This window comes from Pogonomyrmex barbatus, unplaced genomic scaffold (genome assembly GCF_055798465.1).
Source record: "Pogonomyrmex barbatus isolate J1 unplaced genomic scaffold, ASM5579846v1 scaffold23, whole genome shotgun sequence".
NCBI lineage: Eukaryota > Metazoa > Arthropoda > Insecta > Hymenoptera > Formicidae > Pogonomyrmex > Pogonomyrmex barbatus.
The window spans coordinates 1,597,855-1,619,573 of NW_028297120.1; the positions used below are offsets into that span (position 1 = coordinate 1,597,855).

At 32.5% G+C, this 21,719-nt stretch overlaps 1 protein-coding gene across 2 annotated transcripts in view; it reads left to right on the top strand.

Annotated features, from left to right (window-relative positions):
* The window catches only part of LOC105427284 (pikachurin), a 111,385-nt gene extending 90,324 nt beyond the window's left edge, over nucleotides 1-21,061 (top strand). For both annotated transcript variants that reach the window (XM_089078503.1, XM_089078502.1), the window contains 6 exons: nucleotides 4,544-4,767; nucleotides 8,334-8,583; nucleotides 9,230-9,525; nucleotides 10,703-10,948; nucleotides 11,643-11,746; nucleotides 12,107-21,061. In XM_089078503.1, the coding sequence (XP_088934629.1) occupies nucleotides 4,544-4,767; nucleotides 8,334-8,583; nucleotides 9,230-9,525; nucleotides 10,703-10,948; nucleotides 11,643-11,746; nucleotides 12,107-12,255 (1,269 nt within the window). In that variant the 3' untranslated portion in view covers nucleotides 12,256-21,061. The remainder of the gene's footprint in view (nucleotides 1-4,543; nucleotides 4,768-8,333; nucleotides 8,584-9,229; nucleotides 9,526-10,702; nucleotides 10,949-11,642; nucleotides 11,747-12,106) is intronic.
* Nucleotides 21,062-21,719: the final 658 nt, after the last annotated feature.

Consider the following 21,719-nt stretch of genomic DNA (forward strand, 5'->3'; position numbering starts at 1 on the left):
TTATTAGAAAAAACTTAAAAAGTGCAATTCTGAATGTGCAATTGCAATTTTTTGAAAATTATATCCTTCTTTCTATTCATGTGCTATTTAAACAAAGTGGTTTCTACACTAAAATGTAAGAACGTAAAAAGCTTTTCCAGAAATTATATGCCCAAGAGAAGGATACATTGCATTCTGTAGGCATAAAATTACGTTGGCCGGAAAAGGAAGATATATGTGTGTGATTATTTTTATTTTTAAAAAATGTACCATAAAAGCATCATATAAAATATTGCATTACCGACTTTTTGATATTCGAAGCTATGACTAGTCATATTTGTCATTTCGTTTTTTGTTTAGTATTCTCTTTTACAATATTTTTGCATTAAATTTATTTGCTGATAAAAACTAATATTAGATGTGTGTGTGTGTGTGTGTGTGTGTGTGTGTGTATGCGTGCGTGCGTGCGTGCGTGCGTGCGTGCGTGCGTGCGTGCGTGTGCGCTTAATAACAATAACATAAAGTAGATGTTTCGATCCTTGGTGAATCCTCGTCAGTACAAAATCAAAATAATATATTGTCGGAAGTTAAAGAATACAATAAATTAAAAAATTAAAAAAAGAATAAATGTTGATGGTTTGTAAGTTGAGCAATGGTAAAACGTCGATGTCGAGTGCATAATCAAATAAAAATAACGAAATTTTTCAATTATGTACAAGTTATTGTCTAAAGTTAAAAATTATTAGTCGTCAAAGTTGAAAACTTGTGCATAGATCTTCAAGATCTTCTTGTGTTCTAAAATTTATTGATTTAATCTGCAGAATCTTGAATGATTTTTTTTGTTAAATTTATTTAATAATAAAATGATATACATTAATTCAATATCTTTATTAGATCCTAAATGTAACTGTAAAAGATAATATTATCATATATATAATTTTAATATGTGTATATAATAAAAATTTAACATTTTTCATTATACTCTTAATTGGTTAGTAAAAGCAAATACAATATTTTAAATTATAATTATCCAAATTAAAAATATTGCTTTATAACCAAACAATTTATGTGAAAAACACGCAACCGTTTCATTTATTCCCACTTAAAGTACATTTATATGTAAAATAAATATAAAATATATATATATATATATATATATATTGAAAATAAATACGTAACATAATTATAAAATATCAATTTGCTAGACGCAAGCGAAAGCATTGTCATCCGCGAACAGAATGAAAACAACAAGAATTATTCTGAAAGATCAAACGGTAAAACAATATTTAGTTTCAATGGCGTTTGTAATAGCGGATCGCTTGTCGGCACATAATGTGCTCGATAATGTAATGCGGCGTTTCAAAACGGTCTCGTAAAAAATTCGTGAACCTATCACAGTCAACGGTCTTTGCGCGCCGTAGACTGAAACATCAGGACGACATAACCCAAACAGAAGGACGATGTCGTAAGCGGTGAGAAAGGGTGTTCCCCGAGGGAATCTTACGAGTTGCTGGTCTTTCGCATAATACAAGGTTACTTCTCTCCTGGCTCTCCCGCGGGAGCTCCTTATCACCGGGACGTAGCTTTTACGGGGAGCGGGAAAAGGAAAAGAAGGCCAACGAGCACATAGGCAGGTTGGCTAGAAATTTCTTAAAGGAGGATATCCCGCCCGACTTAACGGCGCCGTCAGGATTCCTTCCGTTTTTTCGTAATTAATTTACGCCGCCTCTCGCGCCGTACTTTGAAGGGACAGTCCGCGCTTTCGCTCTCTTTTGATTTTTCGAATTTTTCACCGTCTCCCTCGGCGACTTGACGAAAAGTACACCAAAGGATCGTCCGAGCAAAGAAATCGAATAAGTGCCAAGGAAAGATAGACGGAAAAAATAATATTCGTAATGTGATTTATGCATAATGTGCTTATAATTTATAAAAAGCTATGATGCTATGCTCTCCTGACATAAATAATAAAAAACAAATAGTTTTTGATTGTGCGAAAGAAGAATTTCGTTGAATTTGATGAATTTCTAAAAATAAATTAATGGTCTTAATTTTTTTAATTTATTTAACAAATGAATAATATCTTAAAAATGTGCTATATTCCTTTGTTTTCCAAAAAATTCTTGTTCTGAAGATAAACATATTTTGTTCAAGTGCGAAAAGCATGAGTTCTCATTCTATAAGATAATCGTTGAGATATTCACATTGAAAAGCTTCTCGCACAAACCATTACGAATGTATATGTATAATTAAGTAGCTCCATAATCAAAGAGAGATTAGATGTGTCAAAAGCTTCCCTCCTTGCCATTCTAGTTCAATATTTAATTGAGAACTTATCAGCGCATATTAGCAGCATATTTAATAACATGAAAAAGAATAATACATGCTTTCTCCTTTTTCTCGACATAGCTTGGCATATTTTTGTTCATTTGTTCATTTTTTATCAAAGATGAAAAAGATATAAAGAATATAAGAGAGTCAAGTTAAAATAAAAAAAAAAACCGTAAAAACCGTAAAATTGTCAAAAGAGAGAATCGCTCGGTCTCACATTTTCTAAATATAATATTCATTGTGTACATATTAATAGTCTCCATTTTGAATTTCACGAAATGTCAGGGTATACATTGAAGGATCCCGCACGGGCGTTCATGCTTTGCGTTTTATCTTGAGAGGTAACTGACGTACAAACAATTACCAGTCAGACTCATTAAGACGGAAGGAAGCAGCCTGCTTCGACCTCTTAAGGCACTTGTGAATGCAGCTATATTAAGGATTATCTGAGACAGTGACATACAACATATTTGCATTTCGATTTACGAAAAGCACAAAATCCCGCGCCGGCCGTAAATTAAATAACAACAGCTGTTCCGAGAGTTTCTCTACTTTACGCTTGACGACGAGAAGAATTATTACAGTTCCCGCAAGGGCAACGTGTATGTTATGTATATATATATATGTGTATGAGTAAACATGTGCGTCTATAATAACAAGAAATATGTTCCTTAAATCTATCACGATGTTAAAATTGTGAATGAAGAAACTACTATATCCATCTGTCTGTAAAAAGCGACTTTGATTATAGCAAAAAAAAAAAAGAAAAGTAGCACTTAAGATAATAAAAACTGTTTTTCTTTTTATATATTTTTTATTAATGTAGCAAAAATACAGAATAAAAAAAATAATTCCTTAATGGAAAGTATATGTCAAAAGCTAACTGAATAGAATAGTATATCAATGTAGAAAATTAATTGCAGCAAAAATAATTAATTGTATCTATAATATGATAGATATTTGTTCAGACAATTGATATTTGAGTGAAAATGCTTATCAGTTTTCTCATCTAAATGAATATTTCTTCAAAATAAAACATAATATTTATAACAATATTTATAATATTTATATTTACAACAATATTTATAACAAATTAAAACCAGATTATTTTGAATTTACTAAAATATTTCTTTCTGAAAAAATTGTTATATATAAAGTATTACTTTTTACTTTTTAATAATAAAATGTCAAGTTCATGAATAGTTTGGTTATTATAATATAATAGTTCCTTTTGCAATATCATACTTAGGAATACAATAAACGTTAAAGTCTCTCATTCTCAAGAAAGTAGTTATGAATTATCATGGCAATTTCCTGCTTAAATTTACGTTATCATTTAGAGTAGGTACACGCGAGTTGGTATGACATTAACGTTTCATACCCAAGACATTATCACAAGAGAAATATCTGTTAACATTATATTTCCAAATTTAATTAAGAAAATGGAAAGACTGTATATTTAAAAGACTTAAAGATTATATATTATGAAAAAAATAACCAAATCTCTCCTAATTATCTATTTCTTTATATATTCTCTTTCTACATATACTTTTTTATACTTTCTCTTCTGTCATTTTTTAAATTGTATTAAAAATTATTGAGGGAATAAAAGGCGAATATTTGAATATTTGATTTAAAATTTAATTTTATAGATAAAATCGATCGCACTTTCATATGTGAGAAATGAATTCTTTATTTTGATAATTCTAGGTTAATAGTACAGAATATTTTACAAGTCGCTTTCGATATCTTTCATCAATTTGCCATCTTAAAGAAAAATATTAAAAGAACTAAATTTAGAATTGTTATGAAAATTGTCATGAATGAATAAAATATTTTTCTAAAAATTATATCCTTCACAGCCGTAAGTTTAATTTAATTCTAAATCGAAATTTTTATTTTCAATTAACTGAAGAACTTTAAGAATAGATAATGAAAATATTTCGCGTTGGTAGATGTCAAAAATTCGTGACAATTGATGATCTGGATAAAGAAAAAAAATTGGCGCGGATTGGTCGAAGATAGATAGCTTGCCAGGCATGAGGGACGTCCTGTGTTCTTTTATGCCATTCTACTACCACTTAAAAGGCACGAAACATAACAAATACGAGCGGCGTTCGCCGGCGGTCTCCACAATGGCAGGCGATTAAGGGTGGGAGGCAAAAACGGGAATGCATTTGCCCGGTAACGACATTTCCATGCAATCTCAGACCGCAACGGTGTTTTATTCCCGCAGGTTCCATCCTTCAACGGATCCTCTTACCTACGTTATCCAGGATTGGCGGACACGTCGCTGTCGTGGTTGGAATTGTCCGTCACGTTAAAACCGACCGCGCCGGACGGCGTGATACTCTACAACGGCCATCACAGCGACGCTACCGGTGACTTTATTGCTCTCTATCTCTCCTCGGGCCACGTGCAGTTCACTTTCGACCTCGGAACAGGACCTGCCACTTTGAGGTAAGCCGATGGCCTTCGACGAAGTTTCTGCAAACGATTCCGCCGAGCGCGACGACTAGCTCGGGGTGACAATCCACCCCCTCGAAGCTGTTCGTTTTACGATAGACTCTCGGTTACTCACACGGCGCGACATGCAACGCAACATCGGCGATGGGATCGCTAATTGCATCGTTTGCGTATGCATCAGATAATTAAACCGACACGCGGTATCGATATCGCATTCATGAAACAACTGGGCCTTCTTGTGCTGTTGTTTTTGCGAGGAGAATTTTAATACGTTGATTATTCGAGTTGATTTAATTTGTTGTGCTAATTAACAACTAATGATCGAATTATTGTTAAGCAAAATTGTTTCGCAAAGCTGTGACTGTTCTCCTGGATAAACGCTGAAAATGAAACAAACGGTTGCACTCCGGCTATTATATTTTTTAATCGATTGTCCTTCTCGAGATATTTTGCAATAGATGGCACGTTAATGCTAATCGGATTGTATGATTAAATTTGTCGTAATAATGAACGTATTAACGAGCGGAATTATTATTAAGTAAAATTGATCGAAATTAACAATTATGTATACTCTCTTAAATAAGTATTGCCAATATCTAATAAATTTTCTAATAGTATTAATGGAAGTGTTAAAACTTTTTAGTTATAATCAAAGATGATAAGATTGTGTAATACAAAATTACAAAATTTGGAGGTTTTTTTATCGAAAAAAGCTATGTTTTAAAATTAGTATTAGTATTGAAAAATTAGAAGCATATGTGGAGAACAAATATATGTATATATATATATATATATATATTTAAATCGAATATAAACGTCTTGTTAGATCTGAAAAAAGTATTATTTAAAAAAACGGAATATTTTATAAGAACTATATTTTTGTTACCAAAGATCTTTTTACCTCAAATTTTTAATTAAAAATAAATAATACGAAATGATTTTCAAAAATATAGCAGATGATCATTTATATTATTTATATAAAGTATTCAAGAATACGCTTGTGAAAATAAATTGACGACGAAATACTCACATTCACGTTCTTCTGACAGCTTGAATATCAAACTACTTCCTATTCCATTGAATAAAATCTGAATATTGGAATATCCATCTATACTTTGCAATCAAATAAAATTTTAAATAAATTGATAATCTAAAAAGATACAAATATTACATTAAATTTGTCGGAAGGAACAATGCTTTGTAATATAACATCATACAGCAAGTATTGAGTTCATATTGTTACAAAAATTATTACTATTACATATTATTATTATTATACATTATTATATAAAGACTATATTATCATTATATAATTTGCAAAATTCTATTCATTTCATAAACTTTTGATCGATTTTCTTAGTAGTTTCTAAAATATTAGGAGAGATTATATCGAAAGTTTCTAATTTTCAAAGATTAAATTTTAGCAACTAAACAATTTATTAAATGTTAGAAACATGTTAGAAGCAGTTTCCAATTTTAAGTTAAGACAAAGTTTCGTTAAAATTTAATAAGAAATAAGATTAAAAACTATAAGAAAACATTGCTTAAAAGATAAAAAACTATTAATACTATTAATTAAAAAATGATTAAAATATATATTGAAAGATTTAGATGTTAACGTTATTTATTTTATCAATATATATTTTAATATAAGCATAATATAATTAATAATTTTTATTCTACATTATAAATAAATAAAACGCATATGTGAATGATCTGTATAGTATAGTATCATATATTTTAATGACAGTTTTCTAATTGTATGCAGAAACATTTACACTATTTATAATTCAGTCCGCTAGACAATAAAATCTTATGCAAAAATATATCTCCTTTCTCCTAAGTAAAAAAACGACCGCTATGAAACTCCGACGTAAAAAAAAAATGTGCATTATTACGTGCGTCATTAAACAAGAATATTTAACCCCGTATCTGGAAAAAAGAAGCGGTTAACAAGCGAGTCTCGAAATTCCAAGCGCGCCGTATCTTTTATCATAATAGTGCCGAGCGAAAAGCCCAATATGAAAATTTCTCCATCTCGTTCTTTTATTAATTAGCAATTTACTTCCTATTTACGATCCCGCAAACCTCCTCTTCCCCAGCCTCCCTCCCCATCCCTGTATCTCTGTCCTTCCCTCGCGATTCGGCATTAATTATGCAAGAATTTCTTCAACCGTACTCTTTTGAGAAAAAAGTGCCAGTCCTCCACCTACAAGGGAGAATCCATTGTCTACGGAAACACGCGCCGACTCTCTTCGCGAAATTCAAATTGAATGATCTGACTTTGCGGCCGCGCGCGCGCGTAAAGTTTCCGCGGTTACGTGCGCGAATTTTCGTTCTCGCGTTCGTTCTTCCGTTTGGAAGAAAACTCCCGAGCTGCCTGGCTGACTGGCTGACGCGGCCTCCCGGGGCGTCGTTGCGAAATCAAATCGATGGAGCGTCCGTCAATATCGAATTAACGTCGATTATAATTGTAGACGTGACGAGGAGAGCGGTGTCCGCGCGTTAATTGCTTCGCACGGACACCGCGGACGGAAGGTGCCGTTTCAATTTTCCAATGCGCGAATCCCCGCGCTCCGTTTTTTTTTTTTCCAACGCTAACGTGTTTTTACGAGCTTACTTCATTTCGACGGAAGTACGGAAGTTGCTCCGAGCGGAATGTTTTTCAACGTTAACTTTTTCAGCCGAAGTGACGCGATATAAAAATATGCGATATAGGGATCCGCGAGGTTGATGTAAAATCGCGGGGAGATTGATTTTTTTCACGAGGGAATAAATAGGTGATACGACATAAATTTATTCTCGTATGAAGCTTTATTTTCGAAAAAAAAAAATTAAATTGTTCGGAAAATCCGTAAAAAAAAGGATAGAACATCGTCTCTCCTCTCCAACCTCGGATATACTTCGAGAACCTTATGTCATACTTTGCCAAGTTAGAAGGATCGTATCATCTCTTATGCTGTACTTCATTTGTTTGCTCAAGATTCTTATAACAAGGAGAAGATAAGAAAAGAATAAAGTAAAAATTTGAATATATTTACTATAAATAATAACATGGAAATTATAATTTACAAGAAAATGTATATATTAATGAAAAAATAATTACATATATATTATATATTTCTCTTTATCTGATTCGCATAATCTTTTATTGAGAAAGTATTAAAAAACACATTTGTTAGTGAGAAGATATTTAAAAGAATTTCCTTATATATAATATAGTTGTTAATTAATATAATAAAACTAATCTACGCCATTTTGGCGATTACTTTATTTCATCTCTAAATGGTTTAAAACAATCCAAAAAAACAGATTACAGATTAGGAAATCACGCTTTATTATTATGACGCAAATGCATAATTTGAGCGTACCCATTCGTACGGGGGTTTGGAGCTTATAATTAAAAAAACTTTCTTTTTTCTCTAATGCACAAACGCACGTACGCACAGACACACATACATACAAATACGGCAAAATGTTCCAAAAGGTTTCCAAATCAAAATACTCTCTGGCCTTTCAAAGATTAATGATGCATTTTCACTGTGATATCTGTCTTTCAGAAGCGAAAATCCGGTTCGTCTTGGCGAGTGGGTCGAGGTTCGGGTTTCCAGGACAGGTCGTTTGGCATCCCTAGAAATTGAGGACGATCCGGCCCAGGAAATCCTGGCGCCCGGAGCGTTCACGCAATTATCCTTACCGCTGAACCTCTATTTGGGCGGCGCACCGTCCTCCGACATGTACTCGCCGAAGATGAAAACTACGGCCAGCTTCGTCGGCTGCATTCAGACGATCGTGCTGAATAATCGCGAGGTAAGAACACTGGGATTATACAGGCTGTTCCGAACTTGCGCGATAGATAATGCCACTGTAGGAATGCTTCAGAGTTTGAGCCTTGCTGGTCTGATAGATAAGACATGGAAACTCCCTCTTGAATCATTTAGATTTGAATCTCTGTCATTTTTAGCATTTCATTTAAAATGAATTGAGGTGAATTAGACGTAAGGTAAACGTAAATGTATTATTATAAGTTCAAGGAATTACTAGTATGAGAAAGCAAAAAAGTAATAATAATAATAACAACAATTTAATGTAAATTTTACATTAAAATGCACTAGGCTAAACTCGTAGAAAGTGGCACAGTTCCGAGTTTCATAAAAAAACACTCAAAGATATCAAAGCGTAATCTAATACGAAACAAATTAGCTGGAAATTGGTCGAACCATGTAGTTCTAAATTTTTTATATTTTTTTTTACAACCCATACGAAAGAGGTGAATAAAAGAAGGGATTAAAAATTTTAATCATTTTTTTGAACTGTGAAACTATTGAATTTTTTTAAAATTAAAATACCTCAATTAGTACGCATACGTTTGCCTTCAGGCATTATTCTAATCAGAGACGATTAATGTCACTCATGCTATTATTTTTGCCTCTAATTATTATAATTCTTGTCGTAGGTGGGTATCCTGGCGGAAGCGCTGGGCGGGGTGAACGTAGGAAATTGTGGGCACGCTTGCGAAGCCAGGCCTTGCGGGGATGCAGAATGCCGGCCCCTTCGCGAGCGATTTACCTGTCGGTGCCGTCCAGGTGTACCACACCCTTGTCCTGCACCAGACGATTATATCCCGCTGGTCCCGCCGCCGGCAAGAGCCAGCAACAACGCCATAGCGTCTGTGAGATACGAAAGGGCTGTGCCCAGCTTCACCGGCAGCGAGAGCTACCTACATTATAACGATGCCGACACAATGAAAAGGTGCACCATATATGAAAATAACAAGTGATAAATAGTCAGTAACGAGTTCTCCTGATATCCATTGTATTTCAGATATGTCAAGATATGTCGTTATAATTATTAATATTAATTTTATAATTATATTATAATCGTTCTTTATTTTCACGGATAAAGAATCTTCTTTCTTTTCTGAATATCTTAAAAATTTTTACCTAAAAAGAACACTTTTGCTGGCAAATCTAAAAATTTGGTCAGATTTGAAAATTGCAATTTTGTTGAAAATTATTTTAAAATTATTATATATGTTCAAAATTGATTGCTCAAAGATTGCTGGAAGAAGATGCAAAATTTGTTGTAACAATATTGTTTATGTATTCTACATAATAATTTTGATGACCTAATAAAATTATTTTCAAATCTGCTAGCCAAATTTCTATAAATTTGTCAGGAAAATTATTCTCTTCGTCCATTATTGTGACATTTGCTATCACGCTTTATAAAATACTTTCTGCATGAGCGCGTACTTATACATTTCGACTAATACATCTTCCATTCCCATGATTTCGTCGAACGTGTTGGCGACACGTTTTTGTAATTAAAAAATCCTGTTCACTCGTCTATTAACACTCTATTAATGCAGATGCAAAATAATCGGCAATACGCAAAAGTTCGGTAAATGTCAAAGCGACATGTCGTCGGCATTTGAAAAGCGAGTGGGCGGTAAACAGCGTTACACGTTGCACTACACAATCGCTCCTTGACCCGCTTTAATCGCGCTGCGTTAGTTTATCGAACGTTCAGGTGAGCGCGCAAGTGAGCGATCTAAAGAAAAATAATTTATTTTTTTTTTTTATCAGATAACTCCTTAATTTAATTTAATTGCCTAATCACTTTGACGAAACGAGTTATCCAACTTCCCGTACAGCGTCTTTCGTTGGCGTGACATAAAGAGTATGTAAATATAAGTTTATTATATAGAATAAATTAAAATATAAAATAGATATAGAATATTAGAATATAATTAGAAATTACAATATAAAATATATTGATAATACAAATTAAAATTGATATTGCAAAATTAAATTATTTTTCTGCAGATCGACCTTTTCTCGCGACCTTTGCTTTACGTTTTTTCTTTTGCAAATTACAACCGTTACAACCGTTAAATTACAATCGTTCTTCTTCCTGATGTTTACAGAATAATTAGCTACAGGGTAGACATCAATATGAGATTCCGCGCCAGCAGCAGCAGCGGCCTGCTGCTGTGGAGCGGCCGCCAGTCGGATCCTCAAGAACAAAGGGATGAGAACGATGATTTCCTCGCCCTCGGCCTGGATCACGGTTATCTCACTCTCGCGTATAATTTGGGTTCCGGGGAAGCCGTGCTGCGGTATAATCTCACGCGATTGGATGACGATCTGTGGCATCGTATCAGGGCCGTTAGGTGAGAACAAACGTTTTACACGCTTCGTTACCCAACCCCTTCCGCTTGTTGTTGTGCGCGCCTATTTTCATAACATTTATTTATTTAACGTATTGATCGATACACAAAAGGAGGAGGCGTCGGAGAGATGCGTTTATAACTATATGGGAAAATTATTATCATTATTGTACGATCGTTTTACATTGTTAAAAACATGACAAAACATATGTATATTCAGGTAGATTTAATTTCAATACGAATGCGATCATTTAGAAAATAGTTATTAAATTATTGTTAAAAATTAAGATTAATGATATAAACTGTAATGATATAAAATAATTCAATTTTAACTGTACAGAAATGAATTATGGATTTATTAAAATATTAGAAAAAATGTACGTATGTAGTTTCCATATATAGAAGTAAAATATTGTGTGCAAATGTTGTTTTCTATTTTCAATTTTCCATATAGCTCTGTGACTTGAGGCTACAATTTAAAATAGTATTATTTCCATAAAATTTCATGAAGGAAGAATATTTTTAATAAACATTCATGTATTAACTTGCACTGTCCTATATTTTGCCAAAAGGGAATAAAAAATATCTATGTCTATCTTTTTCCAAAGCAAATCGCTTTTAACTAAAAACGAAGAAAAGAAAAATGTTTATGTTCGAAATGGGTCATAGAGCAATGAATAACATTGACTTTTTCTAGAAACGAGCAATGGGCATCTCTTGTAGTAGATAGTGGTACTGGTGTCTCAGCATCTTCCCCAGGGCAACTGAGACAACTAAATACCGATACTGGTCTTTACGTTGGTAAGTAATCAGATTTATTATTATTATATTTATTTATATTTATTCCAGATTCATTATATTTATTTTTATATTATAAATCTAAATTTACTTATAATCCTGAAACGTTAATTGTCGTTTCTGGAAGAATTTTACAAATTTATTTTATATCCTCGTAGAAAATAAAATAAAGTTGTTGAACATAGAATCAGAACTGATAGTTGAACAATTTTAAAAGTTTTTAATGGTATTATAATACTTATACTTTTAATACTTGTACTTTTGCGAAGAAGGAGAGAATGGCATGTTTTTCCTGGTCACACAAATTTTCTTCCCGTACGTATAAAACAGATATTTTCACGGGGATTCAATTTTGTTCTGAAGGCGGTGCGCCGGACATCGTGAGGACAACGGGCGGCAGGTACACGAAGGGCATCGTGGGCTGCATCAGCGACCTCGTGCTAGACTCGGACTTCTCCGTCGCCCTGTCTTCGCCCGCACAGGCGACCAACACACACTCGTGCATCCCCTGAAAGAGAGATATCCGTGCCGTCCGACGTCAGGTGATGTTGTCGGGTCCATCCCGAAGCTAGGATATGAAAATTTAAGGATAACGTATATCACATCGCGGTGAAGTAGCCGCGGCAGATAGTGCTCCAGGAAAGTGCATCTGTGTGCATCTCTCGAATGTGCATCCATGCGCGGTCGCGTGTAATATCCTACGCGCGGCTCATCACTTTTGTACAGACTCATCCTTCCACGGGTGGAAACTCTCGAGAAGATGGAGATTGAGTGGGTCGGCATCCGACCATCGTCGTGCGCGGCCATGTCGAGTGGTAGGCGGTTTTACTGTAAATATTAATAGGGCAAACCGAAATACCGCGAAGATATATCTATCGCTTGCCTCGCGGCATTGATCCTCGGCGTTGCGACTTCCTATCGAGTTTTAGTTTTAGTTGCGCGGCTGGTAGAATAAAGTTCGATCGAAAAACAAACTGTGTAAATAAGACAACGGAATGATTTCCCGACGACAAAGTTATCGAGATGTCGAAAAATTGCTGCGAAAAGTGATACCCGTCGTAATGCGGTTGAATGATTTTAATCGTTCATCACTGAAAGCTTAGTTGACGCGCATTGACTTAGTTAAATTACAGTTACTAAAAAATTACAATTACTCCACTTGTGATCATGCTTCTCAAAAAGTCAGATCATTAATATAAGAAAGAAATTAATTTTAAAGACAAATTTATATGATTTGATAAGATTTCTGAAATACAGCAATGTGATTTTATATATATATATATATATATATATATATAAAAGGCATTAAATATATAACTGAAAAATATTAAATATAACGGAAATGTCGAGAATACGCAATTTTTACACAATTTACTAATAAAGATTTTGAGAGAAAATAATTGTACACAACAAATAATACTTTGAGATACATTTAAATTAAGCAGTACGAGTTTTTTTTACTTCTATGCTTCATAAGAAGTTATTAATTTTTCTTTAACGCTAATAAAATAAAATGTTCTTCTTGTGTTCCACAGTCGCTAATATTTTTCAATTTATTTTTTTTATCTAATTAAGATTTAAATATTGGAAATGTCATTAAAACGAGGGAGAAAAAGAGAGAAAAATAAAAAGAAAGAAAATAGGAGAGTACGAAAAAGTGCAAAGCAAACATATATTAAATAGAAAAATTCGTTCGTTATTTATAGATTTTTAATGTAATCAATCAGTTAAATGGAATTAATTATTAAGAGACAGATATCCGAAAGATGCGGACTTTCAATTCTTAAATTTACAATTCCTCCCGTTTCACTGACATTTTTTTACAAAATTATAGCAAAATTGACGGTAATTGCACTATTTTTAAAATGAGTTTAGCGAAGTCAAGATTGTTAAAATTAAAATTAAATGAAAATTTGCTGCAATTTTTGCAATCGTTTCCTAACAAATTATTACATTAACGTCCGCGCCGTAGTAAATTATAATCCTTCACTATCATGCCTCTAAAATTGAGTCAGGGATAATTTAAAACGGAACGGATTAAATTAAAATTGGCAGCAATTACGTTTCATTTTCACTCGGACTCGGAGAAAAGTGATCGCAAATCAAACTAAAACTTTCGCCCAGCGCCCATAATTAAACCATACAATTTCAACTTTATCCATATCTGCGTATTAATAGTCACCTCCCTCGAAAATTGTTTTGTAATTAAATTTGCGTAAATTAGATTACTGCTTGTAATAAAATTTATAAGTAATAATAATATGTCTGCTACAACGATAGTAGAGAGAATGAAGTTGCGAGAGTGCATTCAAATTCTCAAATTCTCATAAAATTTCAGCCAATAATTAATCTTGCTTGAATTACGAGACGATCAAGGTTCGTGTAAGAGAGTGCGCATAGCATACGGAAGAAAATGGAAGTCGTTGCACCAGGATTATGCCCGGCCAAATATAAAATTTGACGGAGCGCGTCTCGATGACGGCTTTCGGCCTAATAAGATAAAAGTATGTAGAAAAAGCAACCCCTCCGCGTCAATTTTGATTATTCCCTCCGACCGGATGTTATCTTCGACACGTGGTATCATTATCTTTGATCCTTACGAGTCAAAGCATTTAACATTATCGAGAAATTCACAGCATACCTGGATCGGCGTTTGATAAAATCTCTTTAAAAAAATAGAACCGGATATAGAATTTTAGAAAAGATTCTTCCTCCTCCCGAAAAAAAAATATTTAATTTAAAAATTATATATGCTGTGTTCTGTATTTATTAATTGTATTATATTGCTGTATATAATACGCAAATACTGTTTTAATTTTTCCTAATTGATTTGTGATTATATTTAAAAATTATATATAAAAAATTTTTAATATTATTTTATTTGATGACGCTATAAAAATATTAATTTATTTTTTTAGTAGAAAAGATATATATAAAATATTACACTCTATGTATAATATTTTATTTTCCAAAATAATTTATTCTTGAATTAAATAAAATTTATTTTCACAAGAAAGTAGAACTACCAGGACTTTAAATCGTAAATTCATTACTTCAAACTATATAGTATTACTAGTGTAAAAAAACATAGGAAAAAATAACCAGCATCGATCCAGGTAACCAGGTACTCGCTGCTCCTATATAAATCACTGCGTATCGCAACTTTTCTTAGGATGATCTTAGGATTTATCATAATCTTTTTCTAGCAGCTAAGCGCAACCACGAGCACAAGTTTTAGTTTCACGACGATATCGAAGTTAATATTGTGATCGATATGAATAACTACTAATAAAAGTAAGAAAGAGCTATGCAATGGACCAAACACCAACACCTGTATCACCGTCTATTTGAACGATACAAGAAACTAAAACTGCGCAAATCCAGAATGCAAAATGCATATCCTGATGATAATGTCGGACTCGCGTCTTTTATGAATGATCTCATTCGGTGTTGGGCAAACTTTGCAAATAATTTATGGATCTTTAATCATTTTGTCTACAAACGTCATATCTCAAAGATATGATTCTCATTTAAGATTATGATTACAATACCGGCAATACCTTTATGCAAAAATTTGCCTGTTTTATGTTAGTAATAATGCAATATCTCATCATCATTATCATTAAAAAGTTATGATAATGATTAAAACTTGGCATATTTGCATATCTTGAAAGACATAAACCAAGTTTCTGAGATTAAACGGTAGTAAAAATAAGTCTAAAATCCAAAAATAAATTGCTTATTTAATTACAATATACATGATATAGGCAAAATATATTTATATTTAATAGCTTTGTGTGATAAAAATAACAAATTAGTAAGTTTAAACACAAATTTTATTTATTTATAGTAATTTAGTTTATTTATAGTAATTTAATTAATGTCACTTTTTTATTTAGTGATAATTAATTTAAAGTTGAATGACGTCACGTGATATCCGATATTTTGTTTAACGAAGGAAAGGAGAGAAAACGAAAAGATAACACTTTTACATATACGTATAAAAAAAACAAATGATATCTTTATTATGCAGATGCTCGTCGCATATTTTTTTATCTTCATAGAGCGTTTCACTCAATCCTACGACAACACAATTTAGCACTACCGGTCGGAAAATCCCAGGTCAATACGTATACACATCTTATCTCGCGAGGAAAGAGACAGAGAGTGAGAGAAAAAGATACGAAAAGAAATGAGATGAAATAATGTAAGGCATAGGATAATCGATAAACTTCACTTTGTCATCGCACTAAAATGATTTTAAAATGACCTACTCAAACACACACATCATAAAAGCAATCGGCTGTAGTCAATTTTGTACGAATGTTATTTTCGGGACTAAATATAATAATATATCAAGGATGGGTGGTAGTTGGTAGTAGAAAATGTAATAATATACGATTTAACTGATTGTACGTCGAGAATTAGCAGACGGGTAATTACTGTTCTCATTAATCCTCTCACGTATAAAACGTGGAAAAAGGCAAAATCAAAGCATCTTCAAAATTAATGAGAGCCTTCCAAATGGGGAAGTGTAATGTTTCAAGCTGCGAAATAATTTAATTTTTTTTAAATAATGTATCATTATTATTATTATTATTATTATTATGATGCATTGATTCAAATAAGAAATTCAATGTATCTTAGTTTCTCTAAATTAAAAAAATTATTCAAATTATACAAATCATATTGCACAATACGATATGCGTTTATTTATGCCTTTATTTCAAACTATTTCGTTTTCACACGAAATATATAACGAAATATATAACGTGGGAGGATTAAAGACGTTTTTTTCTAGCGTAATTCAATGTACAATATTTCGCGTAAGCATATGCATTGAGTGACTTGAAGCTTTTGTGTTCGTACGTCAGATCATTTTGTATGTATTCCGTTTCTTCGCTCTAGTAAGTAAACACGCAGGAATCCACGGACGCGGAGAATTCCTCGAGAAGTCCAAGTATGTTCCGCTGGTTTTGTAATTGCAACGCACTCAACTTGCAAATATGGTTCCTGGACGCATTCCACCCAATACCGTCGGAATTACTCGAAGTGTGCAATGTATAATTCGAATATTCGATAATAATATTCCAGCTGCGGTAATTATTTCAAAATGGGATTCTCCGAGTATTCGCATGCTTGAATTGCGAGTATTCGGATCGATAATTGTTTCATTATTACAAGAGCAAACTTTTATAATAGCTACCAATGAATTATCCCGCGTACAAATTTGGAAAGTAATTATAAATTACGACTGAGAAAAAAGTTGCGATTTATAATTAATTTATATTTCGTAATTATAATCTACAATTAAGTATCCAATCTAGCATTCTTTGAGATTAAATATTCTAAAAAACAGCCAGTTTGATGATTTTTTTTAACTGTAAATATTTGAAATTTTTTTGTCGCAATTTTTTTTCGCATAAAGCGATAATAATGATAATTATACAGATAATTATAATTTGCCTTTCGAGTATTCGAGTATTTGACGGCAAATCTAACACCAACGTACGATAGTAGATCGAAGCTTTAATTAATTAGCGCTTGCCTTTGCGCTTTTGAACTTTCAATCGTGCGTTTTTTAATCGAAGATCAAAACAATAAAAATTTCATATCTCTTATATATAATATAGAACGAGCGACTTTTCGATAAAGCATGAATGAGAGTTCTTACTCTAGAAAGTCAACGTGATCAGAATTATTTTAGTGTTTAAGTATGCTATATTGAAACCAAAATGAGAGAAACTGTTATAAGTTGCAACAGTTTCATTTGCAAATCGGAACAACTTCTACAGAGATGGAATAAATCGCGAAATCAAATACTGTTAATTGTTTCCTTTCTGCAGAACTTGATCCGAATTTATTTACAAAATGTCAAATTAAGAATTCTCCAAATTTTTGAAAACTTTTAAAATATATTCATAATTTTAAATACATAAAAGCAATATGTTCAAATATTTGGCGTAACAAATCTATATTTATATTTATACATATGGTTCTTATAAGCAAATATTATATATACTCTTGATAATGTGGACTAATTGTTTATAATTACTGCTGCCTAAGTCATATATTATTTAATTATTTAATAAAATATATTACAGTTATTAAGGCAGCTGATCTGAAAACATATAACAAAATCTGTTTAAGATATTCTAAAAAAATTTGCTAATAATTGATGATAATTATCGCATTTAGCGTCTTTATTCCTTGAAAACTGAATCAAAGTCGATTGGAAAAACTTAAATTGGAAAAATGGCGTCGCTTTTATTGAAGATTACCTGATGATAATTAAACATTCTGCTTTATTTGCCGACTATTCAATAATCTGATCTGATCGAATATCGCTGAAAAGCACCTGAATAAAATGCCTCTCAAAGAGTCGCTTTATTAGTCGGCTTTGTCAATTTTCATTTCACCGAATTTTAATTATTTTGTATATAACTTTTATCAAAATCTTTTTAATCAATTAAAACGAGAAAAGAATTGACATTTCTTTAATCTTGTTAAAAAAGATGTAAAAGAATAATAATTGAAAAATGACTTGTATTAATGACTTGAGCTACATCAAAATTAAAAAAAAATAAAAATTTTTATTTTTAAAAATTAAAAAAAAGAAAAATTTCGTGTGAATTAAATTAAACTTTAGTTAATTAATTTTAAATTAATTTTTATTTAATTATTTTATTAATAATAACTTTTTTATTAAATAAATTGCTATTTATTGTAAACATAGAGAATACACGATAAGAGAGACAAGATAATATCTAAATACATCGATTCCTTAAATTAAATAAGCTTTTATTGTACAAAGTTTATTATGTTATATCTACATACGTAAGAGGCACCGTTTTTTCTTTATGCATTTGTTAATTTCCAAGTTTAACTTGAGTCGGTGTACCTATCGTAAAAAGAGAGAAAAGAGAAACATAAAATGTCGGTCTCGAATTAGAACGTCATAACCGACAAACGTCATTATTCGTGTCGATTGGAAAAAAAGAAAAAAAATATAATCAGACGTTCTTATTTAGTTTCGAGCACCGTACAAGCACCTATACATCGAAGTTATTTCTTATCGTTTTTGAGAATAAGTTGTTTAAACGAGAATGTGGAATCCAATTAATTCCAATCAAATGGAAATACTGTGGACAAAACAGAAAATTAAAAATTTTTTTAAAATTCGTAGAAAGTAATATATCCAAGAGATTGATAAAGTGATTGATAAAGAAATAATGGATTCTCCATGTTTTCGTGAAGATAACTTGTTCCGCGTCCCTCGATGTTCCTCGATGAATCCTGCGCGAAAATAGTTTACCTGAAATTCTACGAATTTCAACCCTTTCGCCACTTTCGTTAATCGAAGACACTTAGGAATAACGACGAATAAATTTTCACGCACCGCAAATGTATGCAATTTGCACAAGATTACAATTTGTGCAATTTACTTGCATCGCTAAAATAAAAAGCTTAAAAACAATTTTTTAAATCTTTTAGAAAAGCAAAGATAAGTCAATGCGGATTTTTCGCAAATTATTTCTAAGTCATGAATAACGCAATTTTTATCTATGTATTGTTTATATAATTGTGCAAAGCGCTTTAATTAACAACTCTTAGATCTCACCACATCTTTATTTGATATAACGACATTTATACACTAATTTGGACACATACGCATAATCGCTTGCTCGAACTAAAGTTCAGCGAAAGGGTTGAGGCGCGACCACAAAGCATTAAGGGGAGAAATTTTTTTAGCTCGGAATGATATTCGACGATTAAGCACGTGTAATAAGGCGTATATGTACTTACATCATATCCACTTAAATCTAAAGCAAATCGCTGAATATCACACCTCAAGACAAAAAGGAAAAGGAGAAAAGCGGGAAGGAGCGCTATATTGAGAAGAAAAAAATATCAATGCATATTAATATATAATAGATATTATATTATTACTGAATATTATATTAATATATGATGCTCTATATATATATATATATATATTAAACTATTTCTATTATGTCCGTCTGCAAAGTCTATTAGAAGAGTCTATCCTGTCGATCTATTCTTACGACCCATGTGGATCTCCTCGGATATCTATGTACATACGTGTGTGCGTGCGCGTGTATCGATGAGTGTGCAATGTCGCGAGAGACGAAGACGATTTTCCCTTCGAAACCGTGAAGTCTCGGAGATCCACGGCGGTGCAAATCGCGCATGCGCGCGTTCAAACGATACGCGTGTACGCGCACGTAACGAGACTCGGCGGGCGACCGAAGCCGGTCCTCGAGAGTCTCCCGTCCTCGTTTCAGACGATCAATGTGTAAGATCTTCATCGTTAAATGTTCGTGAGACGCTCGTGGCGATAAAGATAGGAAACGCTACGTTCGCGATCGTTTGCGATTTCTCGCTTCAATCCTCTCCGGCGTTGTCGTGGGCGCGTCGACGCTCGCGCACGAATTGCGGAAGTATCGTCAATTAATCTTGGACATGATTACATAATTATGAATATATACGAGAATATGTTCTTTGATGTCCACCAAAAATTAACTATTTACGTGCGAAAAACGCTGTCATTTTATTTACGCGAGTGATCACTAATTAACTCAAAATTAGGATGAAATTACTTGCGGTTATTATTTGCGGAAATAGAACTATTTTTAATAATGTTAACATTCTTTTCAATTAAATGCATTGTTGGGAAGATTTATTATTTTTCTGTATTTATTATTTTTCTGATAATTCCCTTATGTATCAAGCTAAGAATGAGTTTACCGATATATGTAAATTTCAGCGTAAATCTTACTCGTGTCCAAGATTACTGGAACAGTATTTCCGATCATTTAGAGCGATTTTTATTGCTCGTGCGATATATCAAAGTGTAATTGAACGACGAATTGCACCGAATCGATACCTTATCAATCTGCGTGTGCCGAAGTGCGTTATCGCGCGTGAACGTCGATGATGTTTCTCGACTGGGCCTGTATATGCCGTGATACGACTCTGTATGATTTGTTTGGCATGAGGGTGTTCGGTTAGTGCGTACCCCCCTGGCTCTACGATTCGATGGAAAATTGCGGACTGCGTGCCGTTTACGAGTGACCGATTTCGCATCGACATTTTATACGTGTGTGATTTACATAAGCTCGAAAGTTGAGTTAACACGATGGCGCACGTCGGTCGGCGCGGCACGATTATTTAATGGATTGTGTACGTATACGTTTGAACACGCAGTGGTTAAATTCATATGAACTATGAGCAAATGTGTGTGTCTCAGCCCATGTTGTCAAAGCATCAATAAAAAAAACAAAGAGATTTTATAAACCGCGCGACTCTTGTCTCTTGTTGTTGCAAGCAATTTATTTTAATTCCTCACATACATGTATTCCTATTTTATCTTTGATATTTTACCATAAATGGTTCCATAAATGATAATTACATGACAGAATTCGACTGTATGATAAAAAAAATCTTTTAACACTCGCGAGTGCGACATCAATAAAGTTATAGCATTACGTAATATATGAATATATAAGTTAAAGTAGTGAAATAGAATTCATATTTTAAGAAATAAACCGTGCATTGAATATTTTAATTTTTTTTTTTTTTAATTGTATCTGTTATATATAAAAACAAAATTTATATTAGTAAAAGCATACTAGATAACTAATAGATTAATTTATTCTAAATTTTTTCTAAATATCTGTATGAAAGCTCAACGCAATTATCAGGACAACCTGGAAAGTTTGGAAACTTGATTAATTAATTTTAAATTAACTTTAAATTTTATAGGGAGAAAATTGAGTATTATAGCAATAATGTATGTTAGATTAATAGTAGGCATATTCTTTAGGATCTTTTTTGGTGGGAAGGAAGAGTGATAAATTCTGTTAAATATAAACAGCAGTTTTTTGCGATAATGAATTGCTTTTTCGGATATTTTAGAGCTTAAAATATGTCCTCGTTCCTGATTCTGAATGAG